The sequence below is a fragment of the Liolophura sinensis genome, chromosome 1 (assembly GCF_032854445.1).
Source record: "Liolophura sinensis isolate JHLJ2023 chromosome 1, CUHK_Ljap_v2, whole genome shotgun sequence".
Lineage (NCBI taxonomy): Eukaryota > Metazoa > Mollusca > Polyplacophora > Chitonida > Chitonidae > Liolophura > Liolophura sinensis.
In genome coordinates this window covers 16,665,808-16,688,744 of record NC_088295.1, presented here as the reverse complement: position 1 = coordinate 16,688,744, position 22,937 = coordinate 16,665,808, and the positions used below count along the sequence as shown (strand labels likewise).

At 38.2% G+C, this 22,937-nt stretch overlaps 1 protein-coding gene across 1 annotated transcript in view; it reads right to left on the bottom strand.

The window, feature by feature from the left end:
- Positions 1 to 21,415, bottom strand: part of LOC135469449 (cholesterol transporter ABCA5-like) — a 40,910-nt gene extending 19,495 nt beyond the window's left edge. Inside the window, exons 1-17 of the mRNA XM_064748051.1 lie at positions 21,357 to 21,415; positions 15,504 to 15,622; positions 14,503 to 14,884; positions 11,992 to 12,095; positions 10,744 to 10,970; positions 9,921 to 10,281; positions 9,516 to 9,666; positions 7,777 to 7,960; positions 5,949 to 6,007; positions 5,342 to 5,475; positions 4,106 to 4,258; positions 3,573 to 3,692; positions 2,990 to 3,128; positions 2,636 to 2,726; positions 2,089 to 2,228; positions 1,037 to 1,153; positions 327 to 749 (exon numbers count right to left, since the gene is read on the bottom strand). Of these exons, the coding sequence (XP_064604121.1) occupies positions 327 to 749; positions 1,037 to 1,153; positions 2,089 to 2,228; positions 2,636 to 2,726; positions 2,990 to 3,128; positions 3,573 to 3,692; positions 4,106 to 4,258; positions 5,342 to 5,475; positions 5,949 to 6,007; positions 7,777 to 7,960; positions 9,516 to 9,666; positions 9,921 to 10,281; positions 10,744 to 10,970; positions 11,992 to 12,095; positions 14,503 to 14,884; positions 15,504 to 15,587 (2,869 nt within the window). The 5' untranslated portion in view covers positions 15,588 to 15,622; positions 21,357 to 21,415. The remainder of the gene's footprint in view (positions 1 to 326; positions 750 to 1,036; positions 1,154 to 2,088; positions 2,229 to 2,635; positions 2,727 to 2,989; positions 3,129 to 3,572; positions 3,693 to 4,105; positions 4,259 to 5,341; positions 5,476 to 5,948; positions 6,008 to 7,776; positions 7,961 to 9,515; positions 9,667 to 9,920; positions 10,282 to 10,743; positions 10,971 to 11,991; positions 12,096 to 14,502; positions 14,885 to 15,503; positions 15,623 to 21,356) is intronic.
- Between the last annotated feature and the right edge of the window lie 1,522 nt (positions 21,416 to 22,937).

Here is a 22,937-nt window from a genome sequence, read left to right as displayed (position 1 = left end):
AACTTTGCAGATTTGTTAGGCAACAAAAACTCCACACCTGATTACACTAGGACAGTTTAAGGTATGCCCTAATTCCTCAACCTTTTCCCATATGAAAGCCAATTTCTGCACAATTTAAGTGTATCTTTAATTTGACTTAGGGGAGGAAACTACACTGGTTGGATTGACCAATGTCAGTGCTCTGAAAAAAGTGTAATTTTGACCAGTCTACACTAATAATGCTCTCAAAATTTGCTAAAATAAACACCTTTCAAAGAGGTGAAGAGGTTGAAGAACTGAAACAGCTTGAACTGTGGTTCTTGATAGATTGTGAAGTTTTCTCTTACCTGATCCATCTTCAAATATAAACGGTTGAGATAATCCTACTGGTATGGAGGCATTATTCAGTGTGACATACGCTCCTAGAGCGCTCTGCATACTGAGGCTGGGTGGTGAGGCAGTGTTATCCGGTGGTGCAGCCGTTTTATTGACAACACACCCAACGATGACAAATACCACAGGTAGAAAGAGCTGGAAGATGAGGGCAATCTTAACACGAATGGCCTGCAGGAAGCGGATTTTGAGGAGTGCCCAGAACCGCTGCTTGGTAATACTCCTGTTAAAAGCTGCGTTGTCATCCTGTATGGGAAACAGTTCCATGCTGTGGTGGACGCTTGATGGGGCAGATGAATGGCCACTGACTGACAGCTGTCCATCAGAGATGGCAGGTGCCTGCAAATCAGCCTTCCTTCCGGTTTCGTCATGCTCACCTGTAACAAGAAGACAACAAATCCTCATTCACCACTTCCAAAATAGAAAAATCAAAAAGATTACACACGTTAAGAAAAAATTTACTACTGTGTCCTTTTAGATGTTAACATGTACAATTTCAAATACAGACATATAAATGTTTCTCAATAGTTTTATGCCATACTTGACAATGTACTTGACAGGGAGCCCTTTAAAATTTGTAACAATGAAACATGTTTTATGAAAACAAATCTCCATTGATGTGATACAGTTTTGGGAACCAGTTAGTCACACTGGAAATAATAACCTAATTTCAGAAAAACTTCTTCCAGCGTTGTCATTGAGACACCAAATGTTTTTATTCCCAAAGAATTTGATGTGCTTGTATCGCTTGTCCCAGAGTACTCTAGAGCAGAAAACAGTGCTGAAATACAAAACATCAAATCCAGTATATACGTAGCCGTCAGCTTAATTACTAATTTCATATACATACAAACATACATGTGCATGGACAGAAAGTTAGGAGATTCTGTCTTAAATCTGAACGCCACAGACTTTTCTTTGGCCAGGGATATATTACTAAAGCCTACTGTTTCATTAAGTCAATAAATTGTAAAAAGTAAAGTAAAGTATACCCAAGAAAGCAAAGGAATATAGCAAAAACTTCATTTAATGTGCATGTGATACTTCCACAAGAGTTATATCTGCAGGTTGAACACTGGGAATTGCTAAGTTTGTAGGGGGATATTTCTCTGTTCAGATGCATCTCATTAGTACCATAGGGTTCAAAACAGGCTCAAAATCTGTAACTTAATACAAGTCTCTCCTAAATTACTGAATACTTGTGGTGCACGGTTGAAGTGTCCTCAAAACAATGGCTACCAGGTATGGTATTGCCAGATTATCTAGGCAGGATAAGTTGCTTAGACTAAAGCTCTGTATGGTGTACCAAACCCAGTAGTTGTTACCTATGCATTTAGTCAGCAGCTGGGAAGTATCTATCACATAATTTATTTATTTATTTGATTGGTGTTTTACGCCATACTCAAAAATATTTCACTTATATGACGGCGGCCAGCATTATGGTGGGAGGAAACCGGGCAGAGCCCGGGGGAAACCACAACCATCCGCAGGTTGTTGAAAGACCTTCCCACGTACGGCCGGAGAGGAAGCCGGCATGACCTGGACTTGAGCTCACAGCGACCGCATTGGTGAGAGACTCCTGGACCATTATGCTGCGCTAGCGCCCTAACCAACTGAGCCCCCTCTATCACCTAAGTATTATTATGCAGTTCCATTCACCTTAATGATCATCCCCCTCATCCACCCTTTTGTATATCCCTTTTGTAACGCACCTACCTGGAAATGAATTAACGTTTGAGAGGGGTAATGTGTAGCTAAGCTCATTGCCATGTCTACGTGCCAACTGGACATCATCAATGTACTGTGTTATAAACTCTGTGACTTGGTCAGCGTCACAGCTGGGCTCTACCACCATACTGAAACAGAATGTCCATTATGTTGAAAAAATTAATTAATCACACCACTACCATCACATATTAAAGGAGATTTTGTGATTAAAATAAGACAATTTATACAAATTCTATATAGGTGCTCCAGTTGTTCAACATTTCAATGAATTTGGATTTATTTATTTATTTCACTGGTGTTTTACACTGTACTCAAGAATATTTCACCTATATGACAGTGGCCAGCATTATGGTGGAAGAAAACTGGGCAGAGCCCGGGTGAACCCCACGAACATCCGCAGGTTGCTGGAAGACCTTCCCACGTACAGCACTGAATTAAGAAAGTAGTTATTTGATGTCAAGAAAGGGATTTTAAACTACAGCTTATTGCAAGTACACTCAGAATACCATGACCTTCACATATAAATAGTGCCTACTTCAAGTGGTAGCCAATTCCAAATCTGTTCTTCAAGAAAAGAGATGAGCCACAGCACCGAAGCTGGCCTTTTGCGACAATAGCCTTGCGATCTGTAGGGCGAAATAAAATCACAAACCAATAGTCAAATGTTTGTTCCCCATTGTTGAGAACTTAAAAAAGGGTTATTTGAGGGTGTGTCACTGTTACATCCGTATGTTAGCTATTTCAAATATTCCAAAAAAAAGTAAATGTACTTTTACTTACTTATTTACCAGTTACACCACACAAGTACATTCTCTTTCTTTGACATAAAATTTGAAAATAGAATAATGTAAAATAGCAGTTTTGCCCTCCTCTAAAGCTTATGTCTTACCAGCTAAGATGTCTGCCTCATCCATGAAGTGTGTGGTCAGTAGGATGATCTTCCCTTTCTTCCTTTTCTGTAGCAGAGACCACAGGTGGCGCCTCGAGTACGGGTCCATGCCTGCCGTTGGTTCATCCAGAAACATAACCTGGGGGGTACACACACACAGTACTTATAATCTGTCCTCAACGAGGAAAGTAAGCAGTTATGACTGCACAGTCACTTTTTCCTGCTTTGACCGTTCTTTCTGATATCACAACAGTGTACTTTTCAAACAATTTGCACTTGGATACATGTACATACCATGATATGAATACATCATCCAAATGGGTATGGGTTTCCCCAAGTTACTTCTTTATAAGATAATACTGGGCCCCTTTCATATAAGTGAAATATTCTTGAGCATGGGATAAAACACCAAACAAATCAATAGCTGTATTTACATTAACCTTGCCAAAGAGGTCACGGGTGTTATCTTTCTGTAGGCCTAGTTTATTTTAAAATGAAAAGTTCATCAGGCTGAGAAAAATGCAAGAACCATAGGAGTGTAATGCTTTGTGATCCTAAAAATTATTCAATAAAGACAGTAAACCTTTGGATCACCGATCAATGCAATTGCGACTGAGAGTTTGCGCTTCTGTCCACCACTGAGTTCTTCAGCCAGTGCACTGCCTTGGTCCACTAAGTCGACATCCGCAAGGGCTTGCTCCACCTGAACAACAGCAACATGCACAGCTTTCAAAATGACTTTTCGGTTTACAGTCATAGCATTCCCATACTAAGCTAAAAAGCTCAACTGTCAGTGAATAAAGAAAATAGTATCGAGTATGGAATAAAATTCCAATCAAATAAATATATAAAACTGTTATCAGTTTTAATGGTTTAAATTATTGCCAAACACAGCTCAAAAGTAACCCTCTCAGCCATTTTTTTTCTGAAGTTATGATTCAAAACGTTCAAAATTCTGATATATTTGTATTCGTGTCACACATGTATTTAAAATTTGAAATCCATGGTCAAAATTTATGTTAAAATCAGGTCTTAATTTAAGACAAATTTTTCCCTTTTTTCCTCAAGAATTATTTTCTGAAGTGTCACAACTGGGATGTAAATGTGTACACTTACTTGCATATCTACTTCTGCTTCTGGCACATTTTTGATTCCTGCATACACTTGCAAATGCTCTCTACAACTGAGTTTGTCAAAGAGGATGTTGTGTTGGGGACACACCCCACTGTTACAACGTATTTTGTCCATGCTGTTTGCATCAGTGATGTCCTAAGAAAACAATGTGAAAGAGCACATTTATAGATGAATGAAGAAATTCAGAGGTATATACATCTGTTTGACTGTTTATGCTTGTTTTGTTTTACTACATTTTTCTTCATGCGGAGGATTGTCTATGTTCTATCTTTTATCACCTGTGCATTCTTTCTGATTAATACTTGTTGACACAAGGTTATCCAAGAAAATAATCCCTACTACTCCCAAACCATAGTAATGTGTTTCTTCTGCTGTTGTTTTGTGTTGTTAAAACTGTTAACTGTAGATTATAGCCTAAGTAGTGACATTTATTATAGGGAGAAAATAAAAGTAAAAACAAACAAAAATGAACCCAAAAACTTATTCCCCTTGATGATTCCCAAATTTTATGTGCCCTTCATGGTGCGCCCTTCATGGTGTGCATTGATTGCACTACTGGAACATCCGGTTTGAATGGAGAATCAATCAGAAAATGCATTATTGCAGTCAGTATCTGAATGGGAGTAATTTTGAAAATAATTACCCGATTGTAATTAAACCCAAGCATGCACATTTTAAGAACATATGAAAGATGTATGCTAAGTTTCATGGAAATAGGTTCAGTACTTTAGGAAAAGTTGCACGGACCGAATATGAATATATGGAAAAGCACTGTTATGCCAAATAAGTTTCATCAAAATCGGGGAAGTTGTTTGGGAGGAGATGCATGGACAAAATCTGAATAAATGGAGAACACTGTTATGCGAAGTCCTAAATGGGTGTAATTATTAAAATAATTACCCATTTGCCATTAAACTCAAGCAGGGACAAGTTCAGGTGATACGCAACATGTATGGTAAGTTTCACTGAAATCGACACTGCAGTTTGGGAGGAGATGTATGGACTAAATCAGTTCTACAGACAGACAGACAGACAGGGTCCTTACTTCATTAAGGGAGGTATAAAAATGTAACTAGTGTGGGGAAATCTGTTAGATGGAGGGACAGGGTAGTTTAAAAATAGGCACATAAATAACAAGAACCAGAACATCAGAATGAAGTCTCAGAAATATTCCCAAATTGACACATGACAAATACAGGTGTCACTAGACAAACCTACCAGTCCAAGAACTGTGCTGTGGCCACTTGTTGCAGTGGTCAGGCCTGTCAACATGTTGATCAGAGTTGTTTTCCCTGCCCCGTTATGACCCAGCAAGCCGGTTATCTGACCCACGTACATGTCCAAAGTCAGTCCTGCCAAGACCACAAATCAAAGAGGTTAATTTTCTTAAAACTCTAGTTCTCACAGCATGCAGTCCACACAGTCTAGAATCAAAGCAGGTAATTAAATTCTGCTGTATACAAATATCATTCATTTTTGATTAAAAAGTTGATACAAGATTAGTTAACATCTTATATAGACAAAAATTTCACAAATTGCCAATATTCATTTATTTATTGATTGGGCTTTTACACCACACTCAAGAATATTTCACTTATATGACGGGAGAAAACGGAGCAAAGCCCGGGGAAACCCACGACCATTCACAGCTTGCTGTCTTGTCATTATATAAAAAATCTCTTGGTATTATCCTGAAAACATTATGCTTTGTCCATAATAAATTCTAATGAAACAACCTCATCAAAATGAATGAATGATGAAAGCATTACAAAGACAAGCAGATTCTTTACTAAATATACATTCTGTGTTTGTCTTATCTACATACCATCAACAGCCACCGTGTCCTCTTCACGTCCCTTGAAAACTTTCCTTAGGTTCATTATCCTGTAGAGTACACAAATGATCAGACTAATGTGTTTAATAGATCAGGTGGTGGAAGGATGGCAGTTTGTGGACGAATGACTCATTCAGATCCTTAAGATCTCTCTCTCCACAGCCCTTGAACCATGAGGTTGTGGACATATGACTCATTCAGATCCTTAAGATCTCTCTCTCTCTCCACAGCCCTTGAACCATGAGGTTGTGGACATATGACTCATTCAGATCCTTAAGATCTCTCTCTCCACAGCCCTTGAACCATGAGGTTGTGGACATATGACTCATTCAGATCCTTAAAATCTCTCTCTCCACAGCCCTTGAACCATGAGGTTGTGGACATATGACTCATTCAGATCCTTAAAATCTCTCTCTCCACAGCTCTTGAACCATGAGGTTATGGACATATGACTCATTCAGATCCTTAAGATCTCTCTCTCTCCACAGCCCTTGAACCATGAGGTTGTGGACATATGACTCATTCAGATCCTTAAGATCTCTCTCTTCACAGCCCTTGAACCATGAGGTTGCATGCTCAAATCCAGCTCCTACTGATTTGGCTGCAGTCATGTCAGCTTGTGTGTAAGAGGTTAAGAATATGTGACATAATGTTGGTTTTTTTTTTTGGTGTTATGTTTATTTCCTCTATCTTTTGATATAGTAGTTAAGTTTACTCTGAATATTGTTTTGTTTGTGAAAGCCTCATAGAAGAACAGCTTTTGTAGTACGGTATTTCACCTAAAGTTGGGTATGTGTAAATGCTCTTTCTGAAGCACAATAAAGCCTTAAAATGATAACTTTGATGCCAACACTTAATTTTTTATGATAAGAAATTAATCAAAGTTCACAAAAATCCCTTAAATGGTCAAATACAGTACAGCTCAGGCTAAAAGTCAATGGTTTACCGCTCATATTGCGCTCAAAGATGCTGAATAACACTCCACTGGCTTGTGACGAACCCTCCACTGGGCTGTCGTGCAGGATTATTGTCAGAAGGTGTGAATATAGTTCTGTCTACAGACATATCCTTGACGTAGTCCCCCTGTTTCAGCTATTTGAACATATACTAGCCATGAACATATACTAGCCATGAACATATACTGGACATGTATCTTGCAATGTGTAACCTGCAATGTACCTAGGGCCCTGCACAACAAAATCAACTTGATAATAGGAAGTAAATATGTGATCAAATCATCGACTGGTGTATATATGGCATAATTTATATTATGCCATATAGAACCAGGCAAGAGAAATTTTATAGTAAACTGGAAAATCTTCCCATAAATTTCACAAATCAACATGACCTTCCTTTGAATAAAGCACGACAATAGCATGCGCTTCTCGCCTATGGCACTGCCCAAACACAGACAGATAACAGTCTTGTGTGGCCTTGCCTCTGCGTGATCCTTTGCGCTCATGCCTTATCATCTGTTGCGTTTGTATAGAGGTGAGCCAGTTTTCAGAGATTAATTTATTACTATTGTTCGTGATTTTTAAAACCATACAGCATATGTCAATTAACAAAGTTTATTTACTCCAATACAACATGCCTATTGTTCTTTAATTTTGGCAAAGCGTCACTGCTGGACCCTAAGCCTACTTGAGTTCTTCTTCTGGGCTTTTGAAAACACTTCCAAATATTTTAATTAAGCCTGGGATTAAGACAGATGTCTATATCTTAATCCCAGATTACACCTACAATAATCCGCTTTCCTTATAATCATATGTTTATTGATACATGTATTAGATAAAATAATTAAATAAATTTTGTTTACCTTATTCCTTCCTTACCGCGAAGGTCTGATGACACAGGTTCTACATCTTCATCATGACTGGCTGTGTTGTTTGCATGGTGGTCACCATTGATGAGATGCAATCGCTCACCACTACTGCTAGAAACATCACACCAATAAGACCGCATGAAGATGTACCATGGAGGCCGTCGTGGGCCATACTCACCTGCAAAACAATGATACAACAATGAAACACCTACACGTAATTGTGAGGATTATCTGACTACAGCAGCCTGGAAAGGAATAAGTACAATACAGCTATAGTTGTTCCCTACAATGTATCCCAAACACAGCTTGACATTAATATTAGAACAGTGTACCAACAACTGAGCCTCAAAGATGGAAGCACATAACTCAATAAAACAGTGGACGACCTCTGTGGCCGAGTGGTTAACGTTCCAGTGCAGCAACAATGACTGTGCTCCAAGGAGCCTCATACATGCAACCATATTGCTTAACAGAACAGTATTCCCGGGTCAGAGACTCATACATGAAACCATATTGCTTAACAGAACAGTGTTCCCGGGTCTGAGCCTCATACATGAAATCATATTACTTAAAGGAACAGTGTTCCCGGGTCTGAGCCTCATACATGAAATCATATTACTTAAAGGAACAGTGTTCCCAGGTGGGAGCCTCATACATGTACATGCAATCATATTACTTAATAGAAAAGTGTTCCCGGGTCTGAGCCTCATACATGCATAAAGTTTTATAGCCACATTGAGCGATACCAGCTGTAACATGATGATCCATACAGTCGAGCCAGGAAACTATGAGTCGCACTGACAATTTTAATTAATCATGATGTCTGTCACTCAAAGCCGGTGAAACTAACAATCGAGCTAATCTTTTATGTTTTAAAAAGTATCACCCGCAAAAATAATTGAGGCTTGAATTATATTGAATGGAAACAGCGATTGCCAACACATAGAAATGCCAATTTAAAATTTGCCTGTGTTCCCCTTATGGGCTCCAGGTAAGGCATGCTGCGGTGTATCATGTGTGCACAGCGGTGTGTAGGTGAGGTGTGAACTGAGCGAGAGGGCCGCCGTGTAGCCTCATGGCCATTGAAGGGCAAAGGTTAGCGGCTCCCTACAGTTCATCTCACATTGGCTTTCTGGGGCGATGTTATAAGGTTTGTCTTTCGGCCTTATCCTTTAGAAGGTATGGCGGAAAGAGCAAGTCTCATGCAACTATGAGTCTCTCGTAATTCTCCCATAGATCGTTTTTGACGAGATCTGTTCCATACTTTGTACATCTGTGCAACTTTTAGGCCACGTATGTAACTTTACCATATCCTGCGTAGTGTTACTGCAGTTGCAGGCCACACTTGGGCATGGAATAATCTGGAATTATCTGTAAAAGTATAGCGACTGTTTCCGACTGTCTGTGTTGTACACACAGAGAAGCCTCAGATGCCTGCAGTGAATGCACAAGGTCAATGGTGGCTCAACTGTACCGGAGTAGATTTTCTAATGCATCATAACTAAATTCTGCCAGTTTTCTTCCCTTTTCGATGTTTTAAACGATCGGAATGGATTCAGGGGACATCACACTATCTGTCTGCAGTTTGGAAGGCTCAGCGCTGGGGATCTACTTTAACAGTAGTGTTCCCAGTTTGGAGCCTCATGCATGGAATCACATTACTAAATAGAAGGAATCGTACAAGTTGATAACAGGTAGAGAATTTTGGAGAAAGGCATCTCATGTTCACTCACTTGGTATCACATTGTCCAGGTAAATGGCTAGAAACCCATACAAAACTGTGTCCACTGCCAGCATGATGATAGGAGCATAAAGGGGAAATGCTTCTGGATAGCTTATGGTGTCAAAATTCATACCTCCATGACCAATATCCAGAAATATTGCCTACAATGAAAACAGAATCATTAACCATGTATATAGCAGTATTTTAATTATATATTATTTTCATAGAGATCACATGAGATTTTCTGCTCAGACTGCATACATGTAATTACAAAGTGTTTTTTTTTACTTTGACATTACTTTGTAGAAATGTTCCAAATGCCACATCAGTAGTAATTCACTCACATAGCGGTGAACAAACATTAATAGGCTTCATTTTCTACACAGGATTTATATGTAAAACAACAACAACATACCTGATCGATGGCAAGTGCGAGGGCTACAGGAGAGAGGAGGCAGAGTGCCCAGCGCCCCCCAGGGGGAATGGAGTAATCAACGTCCCCAGTGGATGTCTGGGTACGGGTCAGACTGACCACCAGGTATAACAGGCTGATGGCCATCGTGGCAAAGCTGGCTAGTGCCCCGCCAGACAACGCCTTGTTGAAGAATGGAGTGATCATGAAGGAAAAGTTGATAATCGTCAACCCGTAGAGAAAAAGCATGAGGAAAAAGATGAACATGTTACTGTGAGCGAAGAATTTGGAGAGCGCAGCGATTGCCACGACGACCAGAGTGACCAGTAATATTATCACTGTGTAGATCAGGGACCAGGATAACCTGCAACAAAAGATAATGTGAATTAATAATCAATAACTGATCACTCAGATGCTTTTACCATACTAGAGCACTTGTGGACAGAAGGATGATGCTGAGCAAGTAAGGTGCACAACTCTTAACCATACAGCACACGAGGTACGGGTTCAATCCCGGGCATGGAGAAGAAATTTATATTCATTGGACCTTGGCTACAATTAAGAATGGACACTTATGTGGCCATTTAAGCATCTTATTTTCATAGAAGATCATTTGATTTTCTACCAAATTGTGTGCAAGTCTGAAAGTGATACTGCAAAGTTTGTCAGTAACTTGCCTTAGGTTGGTCCTTTATCCTTGCATTAGTTATTCATTTCTTAAATATGGTGTTAAACAGATATAAATCAATTAATGCTCCAGGATGTTTCCTGCAATTTCTTCACACATGTACTTCATCACCACAATATATGGTCAGAATTAACCCACCAGAATGCTGAATCTCTCAATCCCATCATCCTCATGCCTTCCTTGATCTTTTTTTCCTTCTCAGTGACAAGGTTTACCACCAGGAAGTTAATGAAGGGAGAATAGGCGATGACAAAATAGATGGCAGAGAGAATCTGGATGTACGAGGTATCCGGAGTATACACAGTTTTGGGGAAAAGTTCCACTGACACGTCAGGAAATGGAATATCACTTTTGCCTGTCTGAACCTGTGGGAAATAACAAACGATGAAACTAAGAGACTGATGATCTTGAGTCATTTAATCTTGTTGAAAGAGAAAACAGCCTGAATTAAATTATACCAAGCTATTCCTACAAAACAGAGCAAACACGCTGGTTGAAAACAAATTATAATTTCCATAGGCACTCTTGAAAGATAAAACGGCCTATTGTGTCGTGTAAATAACATTGTAATTTTTTAATGATGTGAATAGCCACTATGTCCTGCACCAACTTAAAAATTATTTCCAGGTTTGCATTGCACATGTCGGTGCAAAGGCGATGTCACAAAGAGTGTCACCTGACCAGGTCTGAATTGCAAGACAACAAATGTGATGACAACAGTTGTCCACGAGGTAAGCTGAAGGTAAATGGCAGGTTCAACAAGCACAAAGACAACAACCATCAAGACGCTTCAGTACATCAGAATTTGTACAACAACATGGGAAATGTGAAGAAAGTCTGTAACGAAGTTTCTTGTGAGAAATCATCAATGGGATTCATCGATTTCAGCATCGTTTAGCCTCATTTAACAAAATGCCTTGTAGAACTCAACACTGGTTAAAAGAGGCATTAGTTGCACTAAAAGAGCTTCATACAAACTGTCAATTTTCAACTTTGATGGGATATTAAAAATGGCTGATTGTGCAAAAAAATGTGTTTAAGCATGTGTTTCACACACACAGTACTACAGTATGATTTAATTGTTAGAGAATTCCATCCACCACGGAGCAACCATTGTTGACTGGCAGTCCCCAAGACTCGCCTACTTTGATATTTTGCCCCACTACTCAGGAAATGGTTCCCCTCTTCTTGCACTGTGTCCCCTTGGCACACATCCGGGTTAACAGATCCAGACAGGTTAACTTAAGATATCCTGCAAGCTTGCTCATACAACTTCTCTACAAATCTTGCCTAGAAAACATGTATGTTATCAGGTAGCAATCTATGGAAGGAGCTGAAAGGTGGCCAATTTGGACTGTGTTTTCTCTTCCTGGCAGTGCAACTCACCCTGATAATGGCTGTGTTGATGGCCAGCTGAAGAGCTGCAAATCCCGACTGCAGGTACTTGTTAGCATCACAGTCACCCAAGCCATTGGGGTCACGGCACCCACCTAGACAATTGTGATACACACACACATAACATAGTCCATATTCTTGGAATCCAATGAGGAATTGCAGCTATCTATCTATTCGAATAGTGTTTAACATCAATATGAAGAATTTTCCCCTGATATAAAATTGGTAACTTTAATGGAAGGAAGAAGCATGAGTTCCTAGAGTAAACTTCCAATCTTAGGCAAGTAAGTGATGACATTTTCCTGTGTGACTCACAGATTTGCACCTGCTGAGTGAGATCAAGGTCTATGCCATACTGGAGGAGATTCCCAAACTTCAAGTAAAACTATCCAAATGGCCCCACAACTATAATTTTGTGGCCAATAATTATTAAAGTGACATGGTTGCCAAAGATTTGGGTTTTGAAACAAATTCTGATTGTAACGTCTTAACGAAGTTTTCAAGTTCCTTCATAAATTAAATCGCTTGTGTTGAAATAAAAAATATTCACTGAGTATGTACAAGCCCGGAGAAGTCCTGCCATCATTCAAAAACAACACAATCACGGCAGGCCATTTTGTCTCATTAACATTGAACTATAAGGAGCCTATAGTGAGCCCCTTTTCTTTCTTCACTGTACTCAACCATTCAAAGTGACCATCAATTACAACTCTAGACTTGCTTGTCAAAATGTCAAGCTCTTTTTCACACCTCTTTTTGGCCAATCTTGTCATGAGTCTGTTTTGTCTTACCTCAAGCTGCAGTAAATATTTATGTAAAATAAACTTCAGACCTGTAGTATACTTTGACTGACTGATCTGATTGGTGTTTCTGCTGTAGCGAAGGACATTTCACTTACACGATGGCAGCCAGTTTTATGAAGGGAGGAAACCTGGCAGAGCCTGAGGAAACCCATGACCATGTAAATGTAGCTGGCAGATATTCCCACAGACAACTGGACAGGAAACCAGCATGAGCTGGACTTGAACTCACAGCAATCGCATTGGTGAGAGGCTCCAGGATCATGCGGTGTGCCGGCGTGCTACCCACAACGGCCATGAAGGCCCCGTGCTATATTCCTTTTCACAGTCATAATTTTTAAGAGTCAAGTTTAACAGAATAATATTTTTCTAATCAAGAAATTGATGTTAATAACATCTGTGATTTTGAGAAAATGGTCGCTTGATTAAGGTGAAAGACAGCACCTCACTAATGTGAATGTTCAATGAAAAACTACCACTCAAAGTATCTTAAACTGGCAATAAATTTAAATTTTTTTTCCAACCCAATAAAAACTTTGTCGTCACAGCTTCAGCGTGTTTCCATTATCAACAGCAAGGTGATTTCATGTTTACTCTAGCTCTCTAACGTTGAAGGTACATGTATTTCCCGTATAATAGTCTAAGCAGTACCCTATGGCAGATTAAAGTTGTGGACTTTGGCCATGAAGTGATAAATAGCTTTCTGGCAAACTGGACATACTGGAAGGGTATTTCTTTCACTCCTTGAACTGTTCATACAGTAGGTCTGCTAAAAATGAGAGCAGAGCTGACCTAGTTATCACGGACGTCAGAGGAAGCACCTCAACTTAAACACAGCATTTCAATAATTTTACTGTATTTTATAAAAGAAAACAGAAAAAAAATCTCAGGTAAAGACAAAGTGCAAAACTTAATGTCTTCAAATTCTAGAAAAAAATATTATATAATAAGACTTAATTAATTTTAAACACTGTCCGATGAGATGCTGTCTTCTCATTCCCATCAACCTTCCGCAGCCCTAATGAATTTTCACTGACTCTGACATTTGTTATTTAGCAACTGCATGCTGACTAAATGGTAACAGGAACAACAAAAAATGTATTTGTATAATTTGAACTGCATGTCTAAGTAGGTTTAATGTCTACTGGGGATCAAGATGAATGCAGTTTAGGTAGAGACAGAAGGTTGCTGTCTGACATGATTTGTGATACCGTTGTTGAATATTACATAGCTTGTGAATCAACTAATTTTACGTCTGTGGTCTTCCGTAAATGATACAGACCTGTCCCACAACACTGTAAAATGCCCCTTCGGCTACATGTAAATAAATCATTGTAAACAATCCCAAAATGATGTGTTATGCAGTAGGTCTGTGTTATCATATGTCACTGCATGGAGTGAATGGATAAAGGCCACATCACAACTTATGCTGTGTAACCTTATAGCAAAGTGTTTGATTAGATAAAATTCCCAAGATAGCTACCTATATTCAAACCAGCCACTTGTGCTGTACTGTCATGTTGTTCTACATGTCATTTAGTGAAATCCCTTTAAAATAATAAAGTATGATACTTTTTAGAAAGTTTGACTATCTTGCTTTCGATAGAAATATGTTTAACCAGGTGCTGCTTTGTCCTTCAATTGTGGCCTCAGGTCATGCAAATATTCCATACTTAACTAGAGGAAGAAACACTGTACTGACCTGACAAATAATTAAACATCTTTGTTGGACTGGCTGCTAAGCTATACGGGGTCCGAATTGCATAGTTCAAGTTGCCATTCTCATACTGGAATACCACTCCAAGGTTTTTATTTGCTGCATTCTCAATGTATGTGTTCTCAGCTTCAGCCTGAGATGGGTACATACTATACGTGACATTCATGTATTTGCTGACAATGTTCATGATATTCTGGATGGATGGCGTATCCGGGGCAACCAGTATATGAGACGATGGCCATGGAAACAAGGATCTGTTGTTGAGGGTATTACTCTGAAACTGCGGAACTACTGGAAGAGTTTTTGGAGACACCAAAGCTTTGATCATGGCCAACAGACTCACAAAGTAAATTGGCATCAACAGCTCCTGCCAAAAGAAAACATAAATACATGTACACGTATGGTATGCATGACTGAAAAAACAAAAGAATAGGGAGATTTTCTGTTCTTTTTTTGAATTTGTAACCATATGTTACCATGACAAGCACACTGTACCATCCTATCGATTACACCACTTTCAAACACCACAAGTATACGTACATGTATGCATCAAGGTACAAGACTGACTGGCCCTACATGTACATCATCCGTGATTCTCCATTGTCATTGACTAATCAGCTGGGTTCAAATGCTGACATACATTTCTCAGAGCTGCAGGTCATCCCCACAAGGGGTATTTAATATTTAAACCCTATGCAGCTGAATTACAGTGCATACTGACATCATTTTTTCTCTGAGACCCTAAATTTATACGCTGCATGGCTAAATTACTCGCAGGCTGACTTCATTTTTCTTTGTGACGCTGCATTCCATGGCACGTTATTGTGACATCATGCCACTGTACCAGTGCTGTCTACAGTCCACATGGCAAGTGTGATTTTCTTAGCTCAGCTGTATATATACGGGAGCTTTCAATTTGACAAATATTGTAGGGACAAAAATCATAGATGACAAAGCACAAGATATTGTTATGTAGGATATCTTACCGATATGAGCTGTTTTTTGTTTCTTTTTTTCAGGAGGAGATTCTTCCATAGTAAAATCTTGATCTGTGAGAACAGCCTACCCATTTTGAACAATAATCTGATCACTGGCAGTAAATCATCTGAAACAGTCGACAACATAACATCAATTAATTCTTTTAGGCCGGCATTTATGATTAAACAGTTTTGTTGAATTAAATAGCTCTAAGAATAATACTAAGTATATTAAAAAATCGGCTCTAGGACATATTGACAACTTGTCCATCTTTTATGCTGTAATATGGCAGATTAAGCTACACCTCAAAGAAAAACAAAAACCTTCCATTGTGTATGATTTTCACAGTAACCAATGACAATACAACAACATACATGTACAGTCTCTACTCATCACACTTAACATATTTGGGTGTTAACTTCTTCAAACTTAGAAATGCAAATTATTTACTTACATGTAGTTTGTCAGAGCATGAGCAGAGATTTCTTCTCAAGAAACTAAGGTGATAAATACCCCAAGCGCAATTTACTTTAATTTATAATTAGATCCAGGATGTGCCAGAAATATCTGAGTAGTTGCCAGGGACAACAGCTGAAGGGTTACCACATTTAAAGGTTTACATGTCCACAGATAATAATAGATGATCATATATATCTGTATCACATTCATTCACGTCACTCCTGTTTTTCATCTGGTTAAAAGTTGTCATCCTTGCTCTTGTTCCTTACTCAATAAAACTTAATTACACTGAAGCTGCACCCAGGCCTAGTACAAACAGTAACTAGATACATGTACATCAGGAATGTCTTCTTAACGTAACTGTGTACACCATTACAAGGAATCACATTTCAAGAATAAAATTCTTCCATTTAAACACACGGCAAATCTTGAATGATAGCATCATTTTAATAATTGACATGAATGGTGAAATAACCCTAACAGTTGCTTTATATTGCTTTTAATTCAGGGTAGCAAAAAGCCCAAATTACAAGAATATGTTTAAAACTCTAAACAAGCATTCTGACAACATTACATGAAGGCAAGACATGTCCCTTTCAAACAGAATAATAACTACGTCAAAGTTCACAGCAGAACAAAAATGGCTATAATTTTGTTGAAAAAAGGCAAACTGGCCCAAAACTTTTCTGGGTGAAGCCATGTATCACGGTTCTATTCAGAATAACCAAATAACCAAAAGTCCATAAAAGAACAAATACGGGCTTAATTTTGTCAAAGTTGTACGAAACAGCTCGAAATTGAAACAAAGGCTCTGTAACTTGTCATGGTGAAGCCATGTGTATGTACCAAGTTTTAGTTCAATATGATGAACCATTTTTGAAAAGTTAATCTAGAAAAATTCTAGGAAAGTCAAAAAAAAAAGGACAGAAACTGCCAAAAGTTTCTTGAAAATGGATGATATGGTCCTAATCAAAAAATTGATCTGTAACTTGTCTTTTCATTCAACTTTCATTCGACATGATGCTCCTTTTTTAAACAGTCTGGAAAATGGATTTGTGATGGACTGAACGACTGATGGGCTAAGAGACAGTCAAGGTGTAAACCTTTAGTTCCTTCCTCTACTGTGCACAACTAAATTGTCAAGTAGACCTATACTTACAAGTATGTTACACCTTGAAACAGGTTTCTTATTGTGATATATAGGTGTTTGTGACTTTCCTTTATATAGCCTGCAATGATTCATAAATCTACCACAGTTGAGCAATCAGGGCAGCAATAAAAAGACCCACAATGCATGACTCTCAGGGCAGCAATAAAAAGACCCACAATGCATGACACACAGGGCAGCAGTTCTTGCTCAATAACAAAGATTGTGAAATTACTGCAAAAAAAAAAAACAGAAAAACTTGACAATGACAATGTGTGAAATGGCTGGCATGTTTAGTCGATATATCTTTACAGTGTGATGTATAACTTATCACTATTCTTCATGTGATAAAATGTAGTGGACCTACATTCAGTGAAACCTAAGTGCACTACATGCACTTTGTTACATACAAACAAATGTTGTTTTCATGACTAAGCAGAAAAGGGAAATATTCTTCCATATTCAACTTCGTCTTTTTTAAAATTCTTTTGGATACACACACTATAGCACTGCATGCTTTGCTGATCATTTTTATGATAAATGTTTTTGTAAAAATTAACTGCTCACTGCCAGTACTATATATTCATATGACTATATATTTACATGACTGGTGACCTGTGACCCTGTTGGTCTCCTAGCCTGGACAATGGTGTTTCCTTAACCCCATGACAACTGAGGCCCGCCAGGTGCTTACTGCAGCCACATGTAAATAAAAGTACCCACTTGACCATGATTGCTGGACACAAATAACCTATATGACTTATATACATGTGGTATGAGTAACTAAGTAAAATGACATGTGAACAGTTCACATAGGTCAGGATGCTTTAGGTGTCACAGGTGAGAACACATGACAGTCTCTGGGGATTTAAATTTTAAATTCAATACTGAGTATTTAAGTACAGTTTTAACATTTGAAAAGAAAACACAACAAATTATACAACCTTTGCTATTTTGGAAAAAGAATGTACCTGAAAAGTCCACAGTCATACTTTTCTGCTGTGCTTGATAAATACTGTCAATCATCGTCAATGATTTTGCATGTTTGCAAGGTCTTTATTCAAGCATATTCTGAGGGTATTATTCTGTGCAGACTGATAAAATTATACTTTTTGTGACGCTCTAAACCTGGCCAACCCAACCAATGTAGTTTCCAAAATCAAATTAAAAATGTGCATAAATTGCACTGAAGGCTACTCTTCCATATGCGAAAAGGTTGAGAAAATAGGGTATATAAATCAACATTTATTCTGGAATTTGTACGTGATCACGAGATATTTACACAAGGGCCATTTTAAAACAACAGAGAACAAATGATGGAACCTTATTAATTTTGGAAGAAGGGTGGAAACATACCTCAACGGTCATATTTTTCTTACATGCTTGCTAAATCTTTAAAAAAACCTTTCAATGCATTCTTACGAGGCCATAGGATAGGACATATTTAACAGAGAAACACCATATCTACATAACACACCTCTTGTCAAAAGGCAAAACAGCGTCTGCACGACATCAGTGGAGACAGTTATGTATTTTGGGTTATAGAAGTAACTCGCGCCTGATTGGTAAAAATTCGTAACATGGCAGTGCATTTGATTTTCCCAATGTTCACTATTCTATGCAATGTTATAAAAGTAACTTTATATGGGATACTTTATCAATGCATACATGTGTATACTTCTGGTCGGGTGTGTTCTTTCCTTTTAACAAAACAATGGAATATCGCAGTCATATTTTTTGTCATCTGTTTGTGAATATTGTTGTCTAACACAAATATATTAGTGCACAGTAAGGTGACGTGGTTTAAGGGGAAAGGTATGCTGTCCAATACTAGATCATAAACTAACGGTTAATTCATGCAAGAAAGACTAACAATACATAAATAAAGTTTACTAATAAGTTTACTGAATATTGTGCCCCTGCAAAAGTGAGAGAGCCAGCAAATATTCTAGCACTTTTTGACCCAACCATATAAAAAATACTCAACGGTGAATGTTCAATGCTTTCTTCAAATCAGATGTTAAAACATTTCTTTTAATTTGTTTAAACAGATTAACGCTGTAATTTTATTGGTCAGACATTTTAACCTCAGGGAAAAGCATTCATGTCGTCACTGTCACTTACACAAATCAACTTCCGTTCACTGTACAGGATGTACTAACTGCAACAGTTGGTACATCCGAATTTGGTAATTCAAGAATAGTGTAGAGTGAGCAACACCTGGCCTAAACTGAACAGTGTGGGGATAAACTTCGAGCTTTGAACCGGGTAGCACTTGTGATGATGGTAGGTAAGTTAGTTCAGTAACTGCAGGAGCAGTAGCAGTAGCAGTTATAGGGAAATATCTATGAATGACAGCCTTGTTTGCATGCAAGGAAGGAAATCAAACTGGTGCCAACTGATAAATTAAATACGCCTCGGTTCATCACCATAGTGGCCACAGTTCAATGGTCTTGGGGCACTTTGCGGTGTTTACCGCACTATGAGCAAGATCAACGATGCTGTAATTTCCATAAAAATCTGGCCATTGACGGAAAATATGCATAAAATAGGGGGATACCTCAAAAATGAATTTAAAACAAATTTGGCATAATTTTCTTCATACGCTAGAAACATACTGGTAAACTTTGTTTTAGACAGTTAGAGACCCTTCAGTTCAATTAAATTGTGGTCTATTTTCAATAATTTTAATTGAGAATTCAAAAACGTGGTCCATTCCACAAGACACTTTGTGGAACGATGTGGGCCGTTAAATCCACTTCAATACAGCTGCACTCGTCAATTGCTGGTGTACATGACAGAGAATAGGATCTTTATTACCACTCCTGTGAGTGTAAATCCATTCCCAAGTCGCAATATTTCTTTCTTGCTCATTAAAACAACTTTGCGCTGTCATGGCGAGTTAGGTGTACTTATATCTTGGAACAGTGCGCCAAGAGATACGGAAATCAACCTAACAAGACAAGATCACACTATCAGTCTTAAATGAAAACTTTAGCGATGATTTCATCTGGCGTCATGTACGTTAAGAGAAAGAACATTTTTTCCAGTCAGCTGAGGGAGAAAAATCAACTCTAAAGGCTCCAGTCAGTGCATACCTTGGAAGCCTTCATGCCTACAATAAATCTATTCTAAAGAGAGTAGGGACACATGGTGGCAGTGTGGTGGATGTGTAAAGCAGGTCTTTAGGTTGGTGTCTGTTATTTACGCGAAACTTGTTCAATAACAAAGAGAATCGGCCTGGGCCTTCGTTGAGAAATTAACATTGTCAACGTCGTGACTCCAACGATGCTAGGCCAGTATAAGAAAAGGAGTTGGAGTCTTTCAGGGTTAGGCTTGCAGCTATCAATTTTTAAAGAGAGAAGAGTCAACACTTTATCTGGTTTTCATCTCTTCTCAGTCCACACCAGATAACCGTATGTGCCACCACCTTGGAGTGGATTTCAAGGCCAACTTTGTTCCCCAAAGTGTGTTTCGGAATGGACCTACCACATTTTTCAACTCAACCCACGATTTAACAGATAAATGTTGAGGCAGGTAAATATCAGAAATTGCTGAGAACAGACCTCAAGCGTCAATGTGGTCAATGTACATATTTCTACATTTTCCAATGTTTTTCCGCTTAAAAATACAGACAATATACATGAAATTGTTGAAAATGAAAAGCCTGCACTTCAGGATAATGGATGCTGATAGTATGGATATCTCTGCTGCTGAACAGCCCAGCTTCGGTCATATGGGCCTCCACAATATGGACAATTTCACTAAAAAAAAAAAAATAAAAAAAATAAAACGGCTCGAACCCTTCCTTATTTTTGCTATCCACCGATTCCCTAAAACGCCCGAAATGTAATACGTCAAAACCAGCATTGGTAAACCATCTTTCAACAGTAATCCAGCCGTTTAAACTTTCGAATCGAACAACTCAAATCAACGTCTGCCATGTTTGGAATTTTATTTATTTTTTGTTTATCTTCATGCAGGGTGGGGGGTGCGAAAATTGTATTCCACCCAACATTCTGTTTACAGGCCAGAAAGAGATTTTTGTGTGATCAACCGGTGTAATTCAAATTAGGACCGAAAGACTTGAATACATTTTCTTATGTTGGCCGAGCGTCGTTGTAGTAGCTCAGAGCAAACTTGACTTGAATTACACCGGTCGATCACACAAAAATGCCATTCATTGAAAGGCTTTAAAATTTATAACAACATAGCTAATTCACGATCATCACGGCTTAACTACCATAACACTTACCTTAATTAGTAAAAAATCCACAGAGCTTTTAAGTTCAACCACAAGGCTGTGATCAGTTTGTTTTGCTGCAGTTCGCTTGTCTTGTCAAACTCACATGTTAGAAAAACTACGACAACAGCGCCCTCTATTGGTCTATTGATGTAGGCGTGCTATCGGCAACTGAGGCAGTGAGCCTGCCAGGGCTAAGTTTAACTGTTTCAAGCTGTCAGCCTGCACGCACGATCAGTTATAGATCGAGTCATGTGCATTTGGATAGATTGGCACAAGTTTCCCGATTGATGTCCCAGTCGTAAATGAAATATGAAATACAAAGCGAAGAATCAACATTAGATCTATGCGTTTCAACTGACCTGTAACTTTTTAAAACTTTATTTATCGCACTCTTCATCATGCACGCAAGATGACACGAGGAGTAAGCACATTATGTATGTTGGCCTACTGAACACTGATGATGGAACAGAACAGCAAATACGAGACATTATAAATATTATAGGCATTCATTCATTAATAAACCTAAATACATTACATATTTTTTTTAATATCCGTAGACTGGAATAATTAACTATTGCGGTTTATATACACTGGGTGTAATATTTTCGGGTATGTATTTCTTGAGTAAAATTATGCATGCAGTGTATGACAAATCATTTTGAAGTGTTTGTTATTCATCACCAGCACTGTTGGTTTCGCAATTTTTACATATAAACGCTTTCGCCTAACCTGTTTTAAGCATCGTCTCCGCTCACTAGGTAAGTGGTAATTACTGGCTATCAATTTAGATAACAATTTACGTACTTTTGAGCCAAATTGCACCAAATAAAATTCAAATTCAAAATTTGTGTTAAACATTTTGTATGTAACACCTTTAGTTGATAAAGATGTATCGGAGTGCTAATTTGAACAATATGATCTTTCATGCAACGCTCAAAGAATGATAAAAAACTTACAGCACTGAGTACAAATTGATTTCTTCCAAATATAACCATTGAGGATACTTTTAACACTTTCCAGCTATGGAAATTTACGAATGTTATTCATGACGAACAAAAGTCTACATATTATATAACATTGCTTCGTTTCGCTACCACTGCGTAATAACACACCCACCTCGCCATAAACCACATGATTTGCTGTACTCGATTTTAAACCGAGTATAGTTTTTAAAAATGTCCAAAAAAAAAAATGTAATGTTTTAAAACCCCAAATCTCAAGAATATAAACAAATCGGGAAAGTCATTTGATCAAAAAGCTTGAAAGAGTGGAGCCTACAGGTCGCGACGAATATGTAATTTTTCGTGTCATTGCAAACAAAGCTTTATTTCATTGATTAAGAGCTTTCTAGCATTTAAAATGAGCCATTAAACTTCATCTGAACACCCAACTAACGATGTGCATCAGTAATTTCAATTTCTTACGTTTGCGTTTACTAAATATCTTAATGTTTGTCTTATCCACATTAACTTTCAGAGACCATTTTAATTTTCAGCTAGGATAGTTATATCGCCATTTGAAATACATCGCTTAACTGAGTGATACATGGTGCAAATTAAAACATTTGCTTGTTATCCCGGCATGACGTCT